The following is a 20,000-nucleotide window of genomic DNA, read 5'->3' on the forward strand; positions in this document are numbered from 1 at the left end:
AGTGGGAAAAAAGTATAGGGTGCGGAAAGGAGGGTCTTCCTATAGGAGTTAAGGAAATTTGGGACCTCTAGCTCATCAGGAAGTATTTTAAAAGATTTTTGAAAAAACCGGGAAAATTGTCCAAAAATGCACTAAGTCCATTCAGACATGGTAACCCGCCACTAGGAGAACGGCTCCTGAGTCACACAAGGCCGAAATGGGTGCTCTTGGTCGGATTGGGGTGGGGGGTCAGACACCCCACTTCCATTCAGACACGGTAACCCTCCGGTTTTCACTAGGAGAACCAGGGACCGGCTCCTGAGTCACACAAGGCCGAAATGGGTGCTCTTGGTCGGATTGGGGTGGAGGGTCAGACACCCCCACATGGTAACCCTCCGGTTTTCACTAGGAGAACCAGAGGAGGGCTCCTTCAGTCACACATGCCCAGGATGGGTGCTCATGTCTGGCTTGGGGGAGACCCCAAGGGGCTTGGGGGCTGGGGGAGGGGATGTTGGGGGGTGGGGAGCACTGCCCCCCAGCTGATTTTCGGCCATGGGGTGGCGCAATTTCCCACTTTAGGACTTATTTTACTAGGAGAACTAGAGGAGGGCTCCTTCAGTCATACATGGGCGGGTGGGTGCTCATGACTGGCTTGGGGGAGACCCCCAAGGGGGGGCCCACCCAGATTCGTCCACAAGGGGGCGCCACCTGTCATTTTAGGACGGTTTTCACTATGAGAACCAGGGGATGGCTCCTGACTCACACATGGACGTGCTGGGTGCCCATGGCCGGCTTGGGGGAGACCCCAAGGGGGGGCCCCCACCCCCCCCCACCCGGATTCGTCCACAAGGGGGCGCCACCTGTCATTTTAGGACGGTTTTCACTAGGAGAACCAGAGGAGGGCTCCTTCAGTCACACATGCCCAGGATGGGTGCTCATGCCCAGCTTGGGGGAGACCCCAAGGGGCTTGTGTGTTGGGGATGGGGGGTGTTGGGGGTGGGAGTGCACTGCCCCCCAGCTGATTTTCGGCCATGGGGTGGCGCCATTTCGCATTTTAGGACGGATTTCACTAGGAGAACCAGAGGAGGGCTCCTTCAGTCACACATGCCCAGGATGGGTGCTCATGTCTGGCTTGGGGGAGACCCCAGGGGCTTGTGGGTTGGGGGTGGGGGGAGTGGGGGTGGGGGTACACTGCCCCCCAGCTGATTTTCGGCCATGGGGTGGCGCCATTTCCCACTTTAGGACGGATTTCACTAGGAGAACCAGAGGAGGGCTCCTTCAGTCACACATGCCCAGGATGGGTGCTCATGTCTTGCTTGGAGGAGACCCCGAGGGGCTTGACGGTTGGTGGTTGGGGGGTGTTGGGGGTGGGGGGTGTTTGGGGTGGGGGTGCACTACCCCCCAGATGATTTTCGGCCTTGGGGTGGCGCCAATTCGCATTTTAGGACTGATTTCACTAATTAAACTAGAGTAGGGCTCCTTCAGTCATACATGGGCGGGTGGGTGCCCATGGCTGGCTTGGGGGAGACCCCCAAGGGCGGGGCCCACCCGGATTCGTCCACAAGGGGGCGCCACCTGTCATTTTAGGATGGTTTTCACTATGAGAACGAGGGGATGGCTCCTGACTCTCACATGGACGTGCTGGGTGCCCATGGCCAGGTTGGGGGGGACCCCAAGGGGGGGCAAACCCCCCCACCTAGATTCGACCACAAGGGGGCGCCACCTGTCATTTTAGGACGGTTTTCACTAGGAGAACCAGGGGGTGGCTCCTGACTCACACATGGGCGTGCTGGGGGTCATTGGCCGGGCTGGGGGGGACCCCAAGGGGGGGACAAACTCCCCATAACCGTTCACCATGTAATCGGACGGTTTTCACTAGGAGAACCAGGGGATGGCTCCTGACTCACACATGGGCGTGCTGGGGATCCATGGCCAGGTTGGGGGGGGGACCCCAAGTGGGGGCAAATCCCCCCACCCGGATTCAACCAAAAGGGGGCACCACCTGTCATTTTAGGACGGTTTTCACTAGGAGAACCAGGGGATGGCTCCTGAATCACACATGGGCGTGCTGGGTGCCAATGGCCGGGTTGGGGGGGGGACCCCAAGGGGGGGCAAACCCCCCCACCCGGATTCGACCACAAGGGGGTGCCACCTGTCATTTTAGGATGGTTTTCACTAGGAGAACAAGGGGGTGGCTCCTTACTCACACATGGGCGTGCTGGGTGCCCATGGCCGGGTTGGGGGGGGGACCCCGGGGGGGGGGCAAACCCCCCTTAACCGTTCACCTGGAAATCGGATGGTTTTCACTAGGAGAACCAGGGGATGGCTCCTGACTCACATATGGGCGTGCTGGGGGTCCATGGCTGGGTTGGGGGGGGGACCCCAAGGGGGGGCAAACCCCACTTAACCGTTCACCTGGAAATCGGATGGTTTTCACTAGGAGAACAGCTCTTAGGGGCTGCCTGCTCTGCCCCCCTGTGGACAGGTTCACTCACTCACACAGACAAACCTATTCACTTGTGCCTTCTCCCATTGGTCCAGGGTGATCAGGCCTATAATTTGAGACCATTTGGGAAAAGATTAGAGCGTTCTGTCATTTTGAAATGCACACAGGCAGTTTTGCACTATACTGCTGTTTTGAATGTACAGCAAAACAAGGTCGTTTTGAGGTTGAATAGCTACTTGAGTTGCTTGGTTGTACTGAAATTACCAACAGGCATTGGTCCAGGGTGATCAGGCCTATAATTTGAGACCATTTGGGAAAAGATTAGAGCTTTCTGTCATTTTGAAACGCCCACAGGCAATTTCGCACTATACTGCTGTTTTGAATGTACAGCAAAACCAGGTCGTTTTGAGGTTGAATAGCTACTTGAGATTATTGGTTCTACTGAAATTACCAACAGGCATTGGTCCAGGGTGATCAGGCCTATAATTTGAGACCATTTGGGAAAAAATTAGTGCTTTCTGTCATTTTGAAACTCCCACAGGTATTTTTGCTGACATCCATGCAGGCCCACATTGACCTTGTGACCTCTGGAGCACCATGCATCTTGTTCTACACTCCCTGCCTAGTAAAGGACATCTCCCATGGGCCTGAGAGTACAGCTCACTCCATGGACCTCCATGCCTTTATTTAAACACTCTCTGCCTATTAAAACACTCTCACCCATGGGCCTGAGAGTACAGCTCACTCCCTGGTCATCCAGAGGTGCAGCAGGCTAGGAGAAAGGGGCTGCCTGCTCTGGCCCCCTGTAGGACAGGTTCACTCACTCACACAGACACACACAGACACACCTTTTCACTTGGGGGTTTCTCCCTCATGCCCTGCTGACATCCATGCAGGCCCACATTGACCTTGTGACCTCTGGAGCTCCATGCATCTTGTTCTACACTCCCTACCTAGTAAAACCCTTTCTCACATGGGCCTGAGAGTACAGCTCATTTGAGACCATTTGGGAAAAGATTTTCTGTCATTGTTAAATGCCCACAAGAAGTTTCACATTATACTGCTGTTTTGAATGTACAGCAAAACCAGGTAGTTTTGAGGTTGAATAGCTACTTGGGTTGGATGGTTCCACTGAAATTACCAACAGGCCTTTAATTTGAGACCATTTGGGTAAAGATTAGAGCTTTCTTTCCATTTTAAATCACACCAGGCAATATGTAATATAAATCTGATTTGGTTGAAGTGCTGGGAAGAACTACTCCACAGTCGATCCACGTTGCCTTTCAACTTTTTTCAAATAGGTTAAATCCTTCCAAAATGTCAAATGTGTGATTAGGCAACCCTATATATATTCTAATGCTGTTACTTTCATTTGAGAAATGTTTAAATGCTGTGTGGATCTTCTGTGGAGTTGTTTTTCCCAGCATTTCAACCTCCCTCCTCCCTGACCCAACAGCATAATGCATGGAGAATGGCATGTTATATATGAACATTCATTTTGAAGACAATTGCCCACCCAAGGTGTTGTCGCCTAGGCCATTGCATCCTTTTCATTGCCCAACGAGACATTCCGGTGCAGGAAGAACTGTTGTTTGACTATGGGGTGTCAAGAAAATATTTTGATGGAGAAGGATAAGATTTTGGAATGGCTTGACATCCTGTTTATTCAATTAGCAAAATTCCTTCTGCCACATGTTCAGGGTCACCTGTAGCTCTACAGATATCAATATGAATACAGTACATGGTCCCCTTCATATCTTAAACGGGAAATTTTAACAATAAATCTTATGTCAAATTCCATTGTAACTAATTGCCATGGGAAAGCAGTCAAGTCAGCCATCCCATTGATAAATTCATCAAAAACAGTCAAAGGACAGAACATTTGAAATGTATTTTTACAGTAGAGTATCCCAGTAGTGGACTTTATTACTTAAAGCCATAGTGTACATTTTTTGTAACAGGTATGGAATTGACTGAGTGATGAATTGATTTAATGGTAAAAGTCTGAATTTGATGTGAGTGACAGGGAGGAGTTGGAGGTGTGTAGTGGGAGGAGTGTGTTGTGGAAATAGAATGTATTTGACTAGAGGCTGACAGCAAGGGGGAGGAGTTGGAGGTGTGTTAAGTGGGAGGAGTTTGTTGTGGAAATAGAATGTGTTTGACTAGAGGCTGACAGCAAGGGGGAGGAGTTGGAGGTGTGTTAAGTGGAGGAGTTTGTTGTGGAAATAGAATGTGTTTGACTAGAGGCTGACAGGCAGAGGAGGGGTGGAGGGAGTGGTCTCAGATGTGTTTATAAGCAGCAACTAAGCAGCCTGGAGCATTGTACTTCCTGGATAGCTGAAGTGATTGTGTAAAGGTTTTTATTTACTGTTATTTCACTTTTCGATAATGTAGATGGCTCCAGTGCATTCTCTATTTCGTTCATGTCCACTTTGCTTTAAGGTTGTGGTTGGCTTCAGTCAGCACCTTAGGCAAGTACACAACGTTCGGAAGACTGAGGAGAGGATTCTCCTTTGTAATTGGCAGTGGGGCCGTGTCAATATCAGGCAGGAGCGGTGTCCAGTGACAGGAAGCTCCACCCATGTCAGCAGGCTGGACCGGCATATGGACTCCCATACAGAGCTCAACAGAGCACAGAGGAGACGGGCTTTAGAGGAGGTGAAGAGACGTCTGACAATGGAGAGGCTGGCGGCATTGAGGGCGTCGGTCCCTGCCATCCCAGTGGCCACCGATTTTGATATCGTGGAGACTGCGAGGCAAGAAGAAGAGGAGGATAACTTTTTAGATACTTTTGCAGAGGAAGAGGAGGAAGAGGGTTGCACTAATGATTATTGCCACTGCCAAGCACCACTTTTGAGGCTGCAGAAAGCTTTGAAAGAGAGGGATGAGGCCCTGACCAAGAAAAGTGAGACCATCCAATCCATTAGAGAGGACAACCTGAAGCTGATCTCTGAGCTGCATAGAGTGAGGAAGAGGTACCAGCTACTGAAAAGGCAGATGGGGATTCTCAGGGTGAGTCCGGCAAAGGAGAGGTCGGCAAAGAGGTCCCTCAGCTTTCAGGCCGAGGCAGACACAGCCCAAGAGGAGCTGCAGCTGGACCAAGTGACAGGTTCAGGGGACCAGACAGAGGAGGCTACAGCGTCCGGATCTGGCAGCAAACTTATCTTCCCGGGCTCTGCCATCAGTAAGTACTGTTTCTTTAAATAGTGGAAAGTATTTGAAACATTTTTTTTTTTTTTAAACAGCCTGACTGATTCATGTTGCCTCATGAGATTGTAATTCTTGTCTAAAATGTTATGTTTCTTTGACAGGTGTGTTTCTTGAGGGATTCAGGAAGACCTGTGAGGGCCCCAATCCAAATTATAAGCTAAGGGAAAATTGTGCCGGAAAGATCAAAAGGGTGACGCAATTTTTGAACTACATGGCGAAGGATGAGACCTACCCATCCAATCTCATTTTCCTGATTAACCATGACAAAATAAGGGGGTAAGCAGAGTTCTTTCTTTTTAGTCTCATCAGCGTTCATTAACAATGCAGTAATTGATTGTATGATTTGTGTGTGTGTGTGTGTGTGTGTGTGTGTGTGTGTGTGTGTGTGTGTGTGTGTGTGTGTGTGTGTGTGGTGGTGTGTGTGTGGTGTGTGTGTGTGTGTGTGTGTGTGTGTGTGTGTGTGTGTGTGTGTGTGTGTGTGTGTGTGTGTGTGTGTGTAAAGGTGAAAGACAGCAAGGAAGCCAAGGTGGTTTCCAGAAAGACCCTGCTGGAGTGCCAGTCTCTTGCCAAGGCCAAGATCCCAGAAGTGCTGAGTACGTCTTTCTAAATCTGTGATGACACTGTTATTACACACTTATAAACGTCAGACATGTATAGAGTGCAGTGTGAAGATGCCTGTTATTATTTTCATGTCCCTACAGAAACCTTGGAAGAAACAAGGACACAGAAAAATCAGTACCAGTTTTATGGAGACCTGTGGGCCTACTTTACCTCCATAGACGGCCATAGACCGGGCCTGGATAAGAACATGTTGGTGGAGGAGGTGGAGGAGGCTAAATGTGACCAGTCTGGGATGTATCTGATCAGTGTAAGTCTATAAACATACACCTGAATGTGTTTATTTGTTTGTTTGGTTGGTTGGTTGTTTTTGGAAACAATTGCAGTCGCCTTTGCTTCATTTGTGTGTTTTTTCTGTTCAATTTCTAATAGGTAGAGGAACACAAAACGAATAGAGACCATGGCATGGTCCAGATGTCGCTGACAAAGGATGAGTACACTTGGTTTTCAGACTTCCTCAAATTCAAGCACTGCCTCCCAGGGGGAAAGAAGTCCCAGCACTTTTTTTTCAATTCTACAAGCACTCAGCTCAAGAACCTGCCTGCCTACCTGAGGGAGGTGTGGAAGGAGATGGGTCTGCCTGAAACTCCTACCTTCACTGACCTGCGGACCTCAAATAGCCTTGGTTTCTCAAATGACTGCCTCGCCTGGTTCACCAACTACTTCTCAGATAGAGTTCAGTGTGTCAAATCGGATGGCCTGTTGTCTGGACCTATGGCAGTCTCTATGGGGGTGCCACAGGGTTCAATTCTTGGGCCGACACTTTTCTCCGTGTATATCAATGATGTCGCTCTTGCTGCTGGTGACTCTCAGATCCACCTCTACGCAGACGACACCATTTTGTATACATCTGGCCCTTCATTGGACACTGTGTTAACAAACCTCCAAACGAGCTTCAATGCCATACAACAATCCTTCAGTAGCCTTCAACTGCTCTTAAACACTAGTAAAACTAAATGCATGCTTTTCAATCGAACGCTGCTAGCACCCGCCCACCCGACTAGAATCACCACTCTCGACGGGTCTGACCTAGAGTATGTGGACAACTACAAATATCTAGGTGTCTGGTTAGACTGTAAACTCAACTTCCAGACTCACATAAAGAATCTCCAATCCAAAGTTAAATCTAGAATCGGCTTCCTATTTCGCAACAAAGCCTCCTTCACTCATGCTGCCAAACATGCCCTCGTAAAACTGACTATCCTACCGATCCTTGACTTCGGCGATGTCATTTACAAAATAGCCTCCAACACTCTACTCAGCAAATTGGATGTAGTCTATCACAGTGCCATCCGTTTTGTCTCCAAAGCCCCATACACTACCCACCACTGTGACCTGTACGCTCTTGTTGGCTGGTCCTCACTACATGTTCGTCGTCAAACCCACTGGCTCCAGGCCATCTATAAATCACTGCTAGGCAAATCCCCGCCCTATCTTAGCTCATTGGTCACCATAGCAGCACCCACCCGTAGTCTGCGCTCCAGCAGGTATATCTCACTGGTCATTCCCAAAGCCAACACCTCCTTTGGCCGCCATTCCTTCCAGTTCTCTGCTGCCAATGACTGGAACGAATTGCAAAAATCTCTGAAGCTGGAGACTCTTATCTCCCCAATAACTTTAAGCATCAGTTGTCAGAGCACCTTACCGATCACTGCACCTGTACACAGCCCATCTGAAATTAGCCCACCCAACTACCTCATCCCTATATTGTTATTTAATTTGCTCTTTTGCACCCCAGTATCTCTATTTGCACATAATCTCTTGCACATCTAGCATTCCAGTGTTAATACTATTGTAATTATTCTGCACTATAGCCCATTTATTGCCTTACCTCCATAACTTGCTACATTTGCACACACTGTATATATATTTTCTGTTGTATTTTCTGACTTTATGTTTTTTTTTCTTTACCCCATATGTAACTCTGTGTTGTTTTTATTGCACTACTTTGCTTTATCTTGGCCAGGTCGCAGTTGTAAATGAGAACCTGTTCTCAACTGGCTTACCTGGTTAAATAAAGGTGAAATAAAAAAAAATAAAAAATAATTGTCACTCATGTAAGTCAGATTAGATATGAATAGAAGTATTGTAAGATCCTATTCCACTGTTGTCTGAAATAATATCAAATATTTTTATTTATTTGTGTCTGTGTGTGTGTGTGTGTGTGTGTGTGTGTGTGTGTGTGTGTCTTTTTTGCTTGTGTCTTACAGGTCAAAAACATGCTCCCGAAGGCTGACAGGGAAAGGGTGGCCAACTTCATGTGCCACGACATCCAGACCGCAGATACATTTTATGCCATCAATTTAAATCCGTCCCAAGCCAGTGAAACCAGGGCACTAGGGAAAAGTAGCGTTAGGGTGGCAGGTAGCTTAGTGGTTAAGAGCGTTGTGCCAGTAACCGAAAGGTTGCTGGTTCTAATCCCCGAGCCGACTAGGTGAAAAATCTGTCGATGTGCCCTTGAGCAAGGCACTTAACCCTAATTGCTCCTGTAAATCGCTCTGGATTAGAGCGTCTGCTAAAGTGTTATTGCATTCTTATTTTTAAATGTACCAAACTAAGTTAAGGAACACAAAAGAATAGAGTGGATATAGGTGCTAAATGAAGCTACCAAGTGGAAAAAACACCATTATTTCAGGACATAAACCTCTGAAAAGTCTAATTCAAACCAACAATAAACCTAGTTGGCAGCTGCATTGTGTTCACACTCTGAGAAGGTTTTGAAATGGACTATTTCCTAAGTAATTTCACTCTGATAAATAACAGAGAGAAATTAATTAAGATTATTGTTTTTACCAACATTCACAGACACAATGGATTAAGATTATTGTCTGTGAATGTTGGTTAAAAAAAATTAAGACAAGACAGTGCAGGTTCAACACTTGCAATATAAGTGACACAGACCAAATACAAACCTTAAAAAAGCACAACACAATAAATTACTCAAAAAATTTTTTTATTAAACAGAGCAAACCTTGGAACATTATAAAGAATCACACCAACATGGAAAATAGATTAGACAGTTTGAATAAATTACACACATTTTATGATCTGAACAAGCACACTAAAATAGAAAACCACACAACACAAAATCAGAACAGTGTAAATGTGAGTGAGTCTTTAAGAGTCTCCCCTCTTTCCTTGTGAACCTTCTCATCCAGCTTCCTCCTCCTTGAGGCAATGGCTTTTTTGAGTCGGTCTTCATTTGAATTCAGCTGCTGCATACCTTGCATCGTGACAATGGGGGAGGTGAGGGGCGACTTGCTCTTCAATTTGATGGGTGAGACTAGCAGGGGGCTGACGGCGACCACCATGCGGCGCCTGAGGATGAGCTGCTTCTTGTTCGGGGTATGGTACTGCTCCAGCTCAGGCATGGTCAACTTGGAGGGTGTCTTCAGGCACAGCAAACACAAAAGAGAACATATATATATATATATATTAAAACATGCACGTTTGACTGTTACATGGTGTACAAGCACATTTGGTAATCTAATGTGTGGTGTCGGAATAGCTGATCTTACCACAGGTTGTCTGGCCGTCCGTTCCTCATCCTCGACCTCTTCCTCCTCCGAGTCCCTGGAGGACGGGCCAGACTCCTGGTACATCACCTTGGTCTCTTCGGGGGTGGTGCTCCCCTCGGAGAGGGAGTCCTCCTCTCTTGCCTTCCGCTTTCTTTTTGAAGAGGTGGAGGCCTGGTTCTCGGTGGTGACAGAGGTATCTTCTCCCTTTAATGCTGCCTCGAAGAGTGCCCTGGTTTCACTGGCTTGGGACGGATTTAAATTGATGGCATAAAATGTATCTGCCGTCTGGATGTCGTGGCACATGAAGTTGGCCACCCTTTCCCTGTCAGCCTTCGGGAGCATGTTTTTGACCTGTAAGACACAAGCAAAAAAGACACACACACACACACACACACACACACACACAGACACAAATAAATAAAAATATTTGATATTATTTCAGACAGCAGTGGAATAGGATCTTACAATACTTCTATTCATATCTAATCTGACTTACATGAGTGACAATGGAGGTCCGCAGGTCAGTGAAGGTAGGAGTTTCAGGCAGACCCATCTCCTTCCACACCTCCCTCAGGTAGGCAGGCAGGTTCTTGAGCTGAGTGCTTGTAGAATTGAAAAAAAAGTGCTGGGACTTTTTTCCCCCTGGGAGGCAGTGCTTGAATTTGAGGAAGTCTGAAAACCAAGTGTACTCATCCTTTGTCAGCGACATCTGGACCATGCCATGGTCTCTATTCGTTTTGTGTTCCTCTACCTATTAGAAATTGAACAGAAAAAACACACAAATGACGCAAAGGCGACTGCAATTGTTTCCAAAAACAACCAACCAACCAAACAAACAAATAAACACATTCAGGTGTACGTTTATAGACTTACACTGATCAGATACATCCCAGACTGGTCACATTTAGCCTCCTCCACCTCCTCCACCAACATGTTCTTATCCAGGCCCGGTCTATGGCCGTCTATGGAGGTAAAGTAGGCCCACAGGTATCCATTAAACTGGTACTGATTTTTCTGTTTCCTTGTTTCTTCCAAGGTTTCTGTGGGGACATGAAAATAATAACAGGCATCTTTACACTGCACTCTATACATGTCTGACATTTATATGTGTGTAATAACAGTGACATCAGAGATTTAGAAATACGTACTCAGCACTTCTGGGATCTTGGCCTTGGCAAGAGACTGGCACTCCAGCAGGGACTTTCTGGAAACCACCTTGGCTTCCTTGCTGTCTTTCACCTTTACACACACACACACACACACACACACACACACACACACACACACACACACACACACACACACACACACACACACACACACACACACACACACACACACACACACACACACACACAAACACACACACACAAATCATACAATCAATTACTGCATTGTTAATGAACGCTGATGAGACTAAAAAGAAAGAACTCTGCTTACCCCCTTATTTTGTCATGGTTAATCAGGAAAATGAGATTGCATTGGTAGGACTCATCCTTCGCCATGTAGTTCAAAAATTGCGTCACCCTTTTGATCTTTCCGGCACAATTTTCCCTTAGTTTATAATTTGGATTGGGGCCCTCACAGGTCTTCCTGAATCCCTCAAGAAACACACCTGTCAAAGAAACATAACATTTTAGACAATAAATACAATCTCATGAGGCAACATGAATCAGTCAGGCTGTTTAAAAAAAAAAAAAAATGTTTCAAATACTTGCCACTATTTAAAGAAACAGTACTTACTGATGGCAGAGCCCGGGAAGATAAGTTTGCTGCCAGATCTGGACGCTGTAGCCTCCTCTGTCTGGTCCCCTGAACCTGTCACTTGGTCCAGCTGCAGCTCCTCTTGGGCTGTGTCTGCCTCGGCCTGAAAGCTGAGGGACCTCTTTGCCGACCTCTCCTTTGCCGGACTCACCCTGAGAATCCCATTCTGCCTTTTCAGTAGCTGGTACCTCTTCCTCACTCTATGCAGCTCAGAGATCAGCTTCAGGTTGTCCTCTCTAATGGATTGGATGGTCTCACTTTTCTTGGTCAGGGCCTCATCCCTCTCTTTCACAGCTTTCTGCAGCCTCAAAAGTGGTGCTTGGCAGTGGCAGTAATCATATGTGCAGCCCTCTTCCTCCTCTTCCTCTGCAAAAGTATCTAAAAAGTTATCCTCCTCTTCTTCTTGCCTCGCAGTCTCCACAATATCAAAATCGGTGGCCACTGGGATGGCAGGGACCGACGCCCTCAATGCCGCCAGCCTCTCCATTGTCAGACGTCTCTTCACCTCCTCTAAAGCCCGTCTCCTCTGTGCTCTGTTGAGCTCTGTATGGGAGTCCATATGCCGGTCCAGCCTGCTGACATGGGTGGAGCATCCTGTCACTGGACACCGCTCCTGCCTGATATTGACACGGCCCCACTGCCAATTACAAAGGAGAATCCTCTCCTCAGTGTTCCGAACGTTGCTGACTGAAGCCAACCACAACCTTAAAGCAAAGTGGACATGAACGAAATAGAGAACGCACTGGAGCCATCTATATTATTGAAAAGTGAAATAACAGTAAATAAAAACCATTACACAATCACTTCAGCTATTCAGGAAGTACAATGCTCCAGGCTGCTTAGTTGCTGCTTATAAACACATCTGAGACCACTCCCTCCACCCTTCCTCTGCCTGTCAGCCTCTAGTCAAACACATTCTATTTCCACAACACACTCCTCCCACTAAAACACACCTCCAACTCCTCCCTTGCTGTCAGCTCACAGTCAAATTCAGTCTTTTACCATTACATCAATTCATCATTCAGTCAATTCCATACCTGTTACAAAAATGTACACTATGGCTTTAAGTAATGAAGTCCACTACTGGGATACTCTACTGTACAAATACATTAAAAATGTTCTGTCCTTTGACTGTTTTTGATGAATTTATCAATGGGATGGCTGACTTGACTGCTTTCCCATGGCAATTAGTTACAATGGAATTTGACATGAGATGTATTGTTAAAATGTCCCGTTTAAGATATGAAGGGGACCATGTACTGTATTCATATTGATATCTGTAGAGCTACAGGTGACCCTGAACATGTGGCAAAAGGAATTTTGCTAATTGAATAAACAGGAGCAGAGTTAGAGCATAACCTTTAAACCAATGTTGTCAAAAAGGGCAACAACTCGGATGGGTTAAACTGAATGAACCGCCACACGAAGCTAGAATAACTCTGTGGCTTGTCCACCCTAACCTCCCCCAGATTACAATGGCCTGACAACACCTGAGACATTTTTTAGCAAGATGGCATCTGCCAAAAGTGTGTTGAATAGACAAGGATGAAAATAAAAACAACATGCAGGTTTTCTTTTAAATGTGTTGTTTATTTTAATGTGCAGATACCCAAAACTGAAATTTAAGTTGAACATGCATGGCTAAATATATTACAAAATTACAGATGTATATTTTAAAAAGGGGTTTAAGGATATTTTTGAGTCCCATCAGCTATTGGTGATTCCGTGCTGACTGGCCTAGCTGTCAAGCCATTCCAAATCTTATCCTTCTCCACCAAAATATTTTCTTGACACCCCATAGTCAAACAACAGTTCTTCCTGCACCGGAATGTCTCGTTGGGCAATGAAAAGGATGACGTTCCACACTTTGCTATCCTCTTCAAGTTGCTGAAGCTGACCTTTAATGTTGCTTCTCTTTCTGGAGTGGTTGATCCTCCGTCCAATTGTGTCCTTCTCTGGGTGGCAAGGGCAGGGCACAGTCTTGGCATCTATGCAGCATGTTTTCCCTGATACATCCTTATAGAAATATAGGTACCCCATCTCGTCTTCATCTGTTGCTGCCAAAAGTTCTTTCCCCTGCTTCCCTGAGAGTGGGAGACCGTGGTAGTCACAGACGACTTCCCCTTCAGCAAATTTCCGTGTTGTCATGACCTTTCTTCCTTTGACAGGGTCATTGGAAATGTACAATCCTTTCCACTTCTGGGACTTCACCAGTTTCACAATTGCTTTGTTTTCATTTTTTGTGTCAATGTTGGTTGAAGGTTGCCAGTAACGAAGGACATCCTCCACCTTCACTTTGTTCTTCTCCCAGTTCTGCCGTTTAATGTATTTCTCTGCTTTTCTGGCAGTGGGTTCTCTTCTGGGGAAATGAGCTGTAACAATGCAAAGACAAAAATACATGTGTTATTATTAATGTCATTTACTCAATAGCAGAAGCCCTTATCCAGGACTACTTACAGTCGTAGTTATGTGACTAAATCAAGTACTTTCTCGTAATACCTAATATGTTAAAATTGTATTCAGTCTATTGTATTTTAGCTGCATCTTACCGATCACATAATCCCGTCTCATTTTCTCTTGCTGGTTTCTCCACTTGTCATAGCAGTGTCTCTCATGCCTTCCTGCAATCAGTAGTCTGTCCTTCTTTTTGATTGATTGTCCATCAATTGTGACAGGGAAGCTTTGATAGAAGAGGTTCAAGGCCTGTGCCTCATCCAACGTTTGGCTGCTGGACAAAGCTCGTGTTCTACATCTTGTGCTTGCGGAGGAGGGGCCTGCAGTCTCATTACTTGAAAAAGGGAAAATAACAAAAACGTGTTAGCCAGATGTAACAACTTTACAAGACATTGTAAAGGGTCATTTATATAATGAGTATAAATACTTACTCAGATTCACTGGACATGGCAACTTTGGAGATCAGCTTCATTCCCATGCAGACATTGAGTGGTGTCTTCATGCGGTAGTGCCTGTCAGATGTAGCAGTTGTATGGGCCAAGTAGTCAGCATAAAGTGCCTTCTCTGCATCCGTGAAGTTGGCTTTGGTATGTGTCTCAAAAATGTGCCTTGCTACCTGGCTGGTGATGTTGGGGAGTTTGTATCTGATGAAAGAACAAGAATAATCCGTTTTGGTTTTAGAAAACTATACTGTCATAAAAGTATTGTGTAATGATAAAAAACAGTGTTGTTCTTAACAGTGTTCGACTTACTTGGCATGAAACCTTTGTAGGTCATTGGAAGGGTTGTAGATGGCTCTTCCAGCTGTGGAAATGAAGAATCTCTCATCTTCTTCCACGTCATCACAGTTTTTAAGAAAAGCTGGTCGAACATGTCGGTAGTACGTATCCAACCACTGAAAATGTAGACAAAAAAAACATATTTACCAGGTTTGTATTAAATCAATCTCATTCACAATAACCAGATTGTGGTAAATATACTTACAGCATCTTCCTCCTCGTCTAACGAAACGGTTGCCACCTGCTGTGTCGCTGTCTTGTGTTGCTTAACACCGATGACAGTCCATTTCTCACCATTTGGCAAGATGCACTCCTTCCTTGAGAGCCATTCATTCAGCTACAATAAAAAATGTGACATATCAATAAAACATATGCCAAAAAAGCAAATACGATTCAACATTATAGCAATTAAATGACATTAGTTAACTTACGGTCATATTTTTTACAACTCCAGCCCTTTGGAGATGTTTCAGCATGAGCAGAGACTCCAGGTAGTACAGCATGAGCAGTTGTTCAGGTTCATCCAAAGATTCTTCACTCATGGCCTTCCCAATGACACCCAGAAAGTCTTTCTTGGCCACCTCCAAGACTGCCACACATTCTTTTGGTGTCTTTGCAACTGTCATCATCTGTGTGTACCTGCAGAAAAACAATAATACATTAATGATTTGAAGAACGACAACAATATACACTTAAAATGTTAACTACATTTCCGTGAGGATCAATTTAAATATATACACCTTTTCCTGGTAATTTCCTGAGACACCTGCTTGCTCATGGACTTCTGTAAGTCATTCAGGCAGTCCTGGAAATGCTTGCATTGCTCATACAAGCTCCTTTCTGTCTGGATGAGGTTTGTTGACGTCGTGATGTAGCGAAGAAACCTCTTCAGATTCTTCATGTAGTTTGCAATTGTTTGCTTCTTCTGTCCAATGTTTGCAAGCTTGGTAAAAAGGACCTGCTTTGCTCCAATTTATTGACAAAATCCAGGGAAGGTTTGGTGGAGTCCATGTAAAACAAAAACCTAGACACATTTGCAACCTGTACATGAAAATGAAAATAATGTTAGTTGCATAGTTAATAACTACTTTGTAATTAAGTAATTCTCATTAAAATATTTCAACAGTTAAATTAAAGTAAAATTGCTGTACATACCTCCTGTTTGAAATTGGGAATGTTGTGGTCATCGCGGAGATATTTGGCAAATCCAGCCAGCAGATCACAATCCAGAGGGTGCTTTTGGTACAAACCACTCATTTGCATTGCCTTTCTCAGTTTGTTGTCCCATGACTGGTTCATTGGTCTGGAAAACATTTGGTATGCAGATTAGAATCAATAAAATACATCCATGTTCACTTATATACTTATGTGTAGTAGTTGTTTATGAGATTATTTATATTTGTATTTACTTACGGTTGGTACAAGGCAGACTGGTCATCCTCCGTGTTGTTGTCTGATTCAGCATCTGCATCTGCATCTTCAGTTGGTGTCAACACATGAGCCACTTCCACTTGGCTGAAATATCATACAGATAAACAAAAACAATTATATTATATTACAATCAAACATAATTGGACAACAGTTATAATGAGTTGAAATATGATGTAACTTGCATATATATTATTTTATCAGTGTAAGAAATAGCTTACACAGGTGCTTGTTTGACTTCTGGCTTGTTCTTAACAATATGACCCGTTTCTTCAAGCTTCTTGATCAGGATTCGGAGTGCGCTTTGTTGTATAACAATACAGCTCAGTAAGCTGTAGTCAAAGATCCTGCCTTTGCCAAGATGCTCTATCATGGAATCTCGGGCAGCGGCGACTTCTTGAACAATCTCTTGTTTTGTTTTTAACTTCATGCACACTCTGCTGAGGTGTAGAGAGAGGTTGTCCTGGTTCTTCAAGCAAAATCTGCAGACAAGAGGGATCCTTCTTTGTTTTCTGTAAGACAGTAAATGCACAGTAAGTACATGTAATGAAGTTACTAGCAGTATGTCAATACTTACACACCTATTATTACTGGTGCTAGCAGAGCTACTGCTAACATTAGTAACAGCAATGTTACTGTGGTTTAATTGTGTTTCTGGCCTCAAAGCTTATAATGCTCTCACACAAAAGCACATCGAATTTAGGTCATGCTTCATTTTGGGCCTACTACTAACATTAATAACAGCACCATACTAACAGTAATATACATTGAATAATTATAGAGATAAATTACCTTGAACCAGTTGCATTTGCAGATGCCATCTTGCTGAAAAATGAATTAAGTAATAACACAATCGCGAAGAAATCTCTGCAGAATAAGGAAAAAAGCAATAATCCAAAATATCAGCTCCCAGAAGGAAAGAGTGTTGTCGTTGCTCTCAGTTGAATTCTCTTTTCTGAAAAGGAGTATATACTGTTGCCTTGGTCAGTATATATACAATCAGTTTGGCCCAACCTCTTTCCACAATAAAATGTTCCATTCAGGCTAGATTTACACATACGCAAATGAGATGGCTCATTCAGCTTCACACCTCACAATACCTCTGGAGGTCAGATTTCAACCCTGCAGGGTAAACACCGTGCTTTACATTTAACAGACACTCTTACCCAGGCTGACTTAAAGTTAATGGATGCATATATTTTTTGTGTAATTATTTTTTTCATTCCTTCCCCCAGTGGGAATCGAACCCACAACCCTGGCATTGCAAACACCATTATCTACCAACTGAGCTACATCCATGCCACAATTCAGACTACTGCCCATAATAATTCCTATCTAAACCTTTCGGCTTGTGAAACCCCCAGACAGAGGTGTGAAATTCCTCAACTTGAGGAGCTTCAAACATCAGAACAATGGCCTGACAACACCTGAGACATTTTTTAGGAAGATGGCATCTGCCAAAAGTGTGTTGAATAGACAAGGATGAAAATAAAAACAACATGCAGGTTTTCTTTTAAATGTGTTGTTTATTTTAAAGTGCAGATACCCAAAACTGAAATTTAAGTTGAACATGCATGGCTAAATATATTACAAAATTACAGATTTACATTTTAAAAAGGGGTTTAAGGATATTTTTGAGTCCCATCAGCTATTGGTGATTTCGTGCTGACTGGCCTAGCTGTCAAGCCATTCCAAAATCTTATCCTTCTCCACCAAAATATTTTCTTGCCACCCATAGTCAAACAACAGTTCTTCCTGCACCGGAATGTCTCGTTGGGCAATGAAAAGGATGCAATGGCCTAGGCGACAACACCTTGGGAGGGCAATTGTCTTCAAAATGAATGTTCATATATAACATGCCATTCTCCATGCATTATGCTGTTGGGTCAGGGAGGAGGGAGGTTGAAATGCTGGGAAAAACAACTCCACAGAAGATCCACACAGCATTTAAACATTTTTCAAATGAAAGTAACAGCATTAGAATATATATAGGGTTGCCTAATCACACATTTGACATTTTGGAAGGATTTAACCTATTTGAAAAAAGTTTAAAGGCAACGTGGATCTACTGTGGAGTAGTTCTTCCCAGCACTTCAGCCAAATCAGATTTATATTACATATTGCCTGGTGTGATTTAAAAAGGAAATAAAGCTCTAATCTTTTCCCAAATGGTCTCAAATTATAGGCCTGATCACCCTGGACCAATGGGAGAAGGCACAAGTGAATAGGTGTGTCTGTGTGAGTGAGTGAACCTGTCCACAGGGGGGCAGAGCAGGCAGCCCCTAGGAGCTGTTCTCCTAGTGAAAACCATTCGATTTCCAGGTGAACGGTTAAGGGGGGTTTGCCCCCCCCTTGGGGTCCCCCCCCAACCCAGCCATGGACCCCCAGCACGCCCATGTGTGAGTCAGGAGCCATCCCCTGGTTCTCCTAGTGAAAACCGTCCGATTACATGGTGAACGGTTAAGGGGGGTTTGCCCCCCCCTTGGGCCCCCCCCCCAACCCGGCCATTGGCACCCAGCACGCCCATGTGTGAGTCAGGAGCCATCCCCTGGTTCACCTAGTGAAAACCGTCCTAAAATGACAGGTGGCGCCCCGTTTTGGACGAATCCGGGTGGGGGGTTTGCCCCCACTTGGGTTCCCCCCCCCAACCCGGCCATGGATCCCCAGCACGCCCATGTGTGAGTCAGGAGCCATCCCCTGGTTCTCCTAGTGAAAACCGTCCGGTTACATGGTGAACGGTTAAGGGGGGTTTGCCCCCCCCTTGGGTTCTCCCCCCAACCCGGCCATGGGCACCCAGCACGTCCATGTGTGAGTCAGGAGCCATCCCCTGTTTCTCATAGTGAAAACCGTCCTAAAATGACAGGTGGCGCCCCCTTGTGGACGATTCCGGGTGGGCCCCGCCCTTGGGGGTCTCCCCCAAGCCAGCCATGGGCACCCACCCGCCCATGTATGACTGAAGGAGCCCTACTCTAGTTTAATTAGTGAAATCCATCCTAAAATGCGAATTGGCGCCACCCCATAGCCAAAAATCAGCTGGGGGGCAGTGCACCCACACCCCCAACACCCCACACCCCCAACCCCCAAGCCCCTTGGTGTCTCCCCCAAGCCAGTCATGAGCACCCATCCTGGGCATGTGTGACTGAAGGAGCCCTCCTCTGGTTCTCCAAGTGAAATCCGTCCTAAAATGCGAAATGGCGCCAACCCATGGCCGAAAATCAGCTGGGGGGCAGTGTACCCACACCCCCACCCCCCCCCCCCCCCCCAACCCCCAAGCCCCTTGGGGTCTTCCCCAAGCCAGACATGAGCACCCATCCTGGGCATGTGTGACTGAAGGAGCCCTCCTCTGGTTCTCCTAGTGAAATCCGTCCTAAAATGCGAAATGGCGCCACCCCATGGCCAAAAATCAGCTGGGGGGCAGTGCACCCCCACCCCAGACACCCCCCATCCCCAATACACAAGCCCCTTGGGGTCTCCCCCAAGCTGGACATGAGCACCCATCCTGGGCATGTGTGACTGAAGGAGCCCTCCCCTGGTTCTCCTAGTGAAAACCGTCGGGATACCATGTCCAATTGGAAGTGGGGTGTCTGACCCCCCACCCCAATCCGACCAAGAGCACCCATTTCGGCCATGTGTGACTCAGGAGCCGGTCCCTGGTTCTCCTAGTGAAAACCGGAGGTTTACCATGTGGGGTGTCTGACCCTCCACCCCAATCCAACCAAGAGCACCCATTTCGGCCTTCTGTGACTCAGGAGCCGGTCCCTGGTTCTCCTAGTGAAAACCATCCAATTTCCAGGTGAACGGTTA

At 45.8% G+C, this 20,000-nt stretch overlaps 3 protein-coding genes and 1 long non-coding RNA gene across 6 annotated transcripts; 1 reads left to right on the forward strand and 3 right to left on the reverse strand.

The window, feature by feature from the left end:
- Window positions 1-4,934: 4,934 nt before the first annotated feature.
- Window positions 4,935-6,855, forward strand: LOC121565910. 3 transcript variants are annotated; one of them, XR_006658923.1, is made up of 5 exons: window positions 4,935-5,609; window positions 5,737-5,911; window positions 6,138-6,228; window positions 6,337-6,503; window positions 6,626-6,855. XR_006658923.1 is itself a non-coding variant. In XM_045216116.1 (3 exons), exons 1-3 carry the CDS (start codon window positions 5,030-5,032, stop codon window positions 6,139-6,141), a joined length of 759 nt encoding a protein of 252 aa, XP_045072051.1. In that variant the 5' UTR covers window positions 4,935-5,029; the 3' UTR covers window positions 6,142-6,272. The 3 variants fall into 3 exon arrangements, 2 of the variants coding, with proteins under 2 accessions (XP_045072051.1, XP_045072052.1); XM_045216116.1 differs by lacking the exons at window positions 6,337-6,503; window positions 6,626-6,855 and having other exon boundaries at window positions 6,138-6,272; XM_045216117.1 differs by lacking the exons at window positions 6,138-6,228; window positions 6,337-6,503; window positions 6,626-6,855 and having other exon boundaries at window positions 5,737-5,985.
- A 2,374-nt stretch (window positions 6,856-9,229) lies between these two features.
- Window positions 9,230-10,996, reverse strand: LOC121565912. The gene is made up of 5 exons (XM_041876255.2): window positions 10,920-10,996; window positions 10,645-10,811; window positions 10,268-10,522; window positions 9,772-10,122; window positions 9,230-9,642 (listed from the first exon to the last, which is right to left on the reverse strand). The coding sequence occupies exons 2-5, from the start codon at window positions 10,702-10,704 to the stop codon at window positions 9,343-9,345; spliced, it is 966 nt and encodes a 321-aa protein (XP_041732189.1). The 5' UTR covers window positions 10,705-10,811; window positions 10,920-10,996; the 3' UTR covers window positions 9,230-9,342.
- A 2,248-nt stretch (window positions 10,997-13,244) lies between these two features.
- Window positions 13,245-14,271, reverse strand: LOC121565913 (N-lysine methyltransferase KMT5A-like). Its single transcript, XM_041876256.2, has 2 exons — window positions 14,085-14,271; window positions 13,245-13,907 (listed from the first exon to the last, which is right to left on the reverse strand). Exons 1-2 carry the CDS (start codon window positions 14,104-14,106, stop codon window positions 13,297-13,299), a joined length of 633 nt encoding a protein of 210 aa, XP_041732190.2. The 5' UTR covers window positions 14,107-14,271; the 3' UTR covers window positions 13,245-13,296.
- A 1,451-nt stretch (window positions 14,272-15,722) lies between these two features.
- Window positions 15,723-16,209, reverse strand: LOC121556010. The gene is made up of 3 exons (XR_005998052.2): window positions 16,182-16,209; window positions 15,924-16,071; window positions 15,723-15,809 (listed from the first exon to the last, which is right to left on the reverse strand). It is a non-coding gene; the product is annotated as an uncharacterized LOC121556010 (long non-coding RNA).
- Window positions 16,210-20,000: the final 3,791 nt, after the last annotated feature.

Source organism: Coregonus clupeaformis, unplaced genomic scaffold (genome assembly GCF_020615455.1).
Source record: "Coregonus clupeaformis isolate EN_2021a unplaced genomic scaffold, ASM2061545v1 scaf0612, whole genome shotgun sequence".
Taxonomy (NCBI): domain Eukaryota; kingdom Metazoa; phylum Chordata; class Actinopteri; order Salmoniformes; family Salmonidae; genus Coregonus; species Coregonus clupeaformis.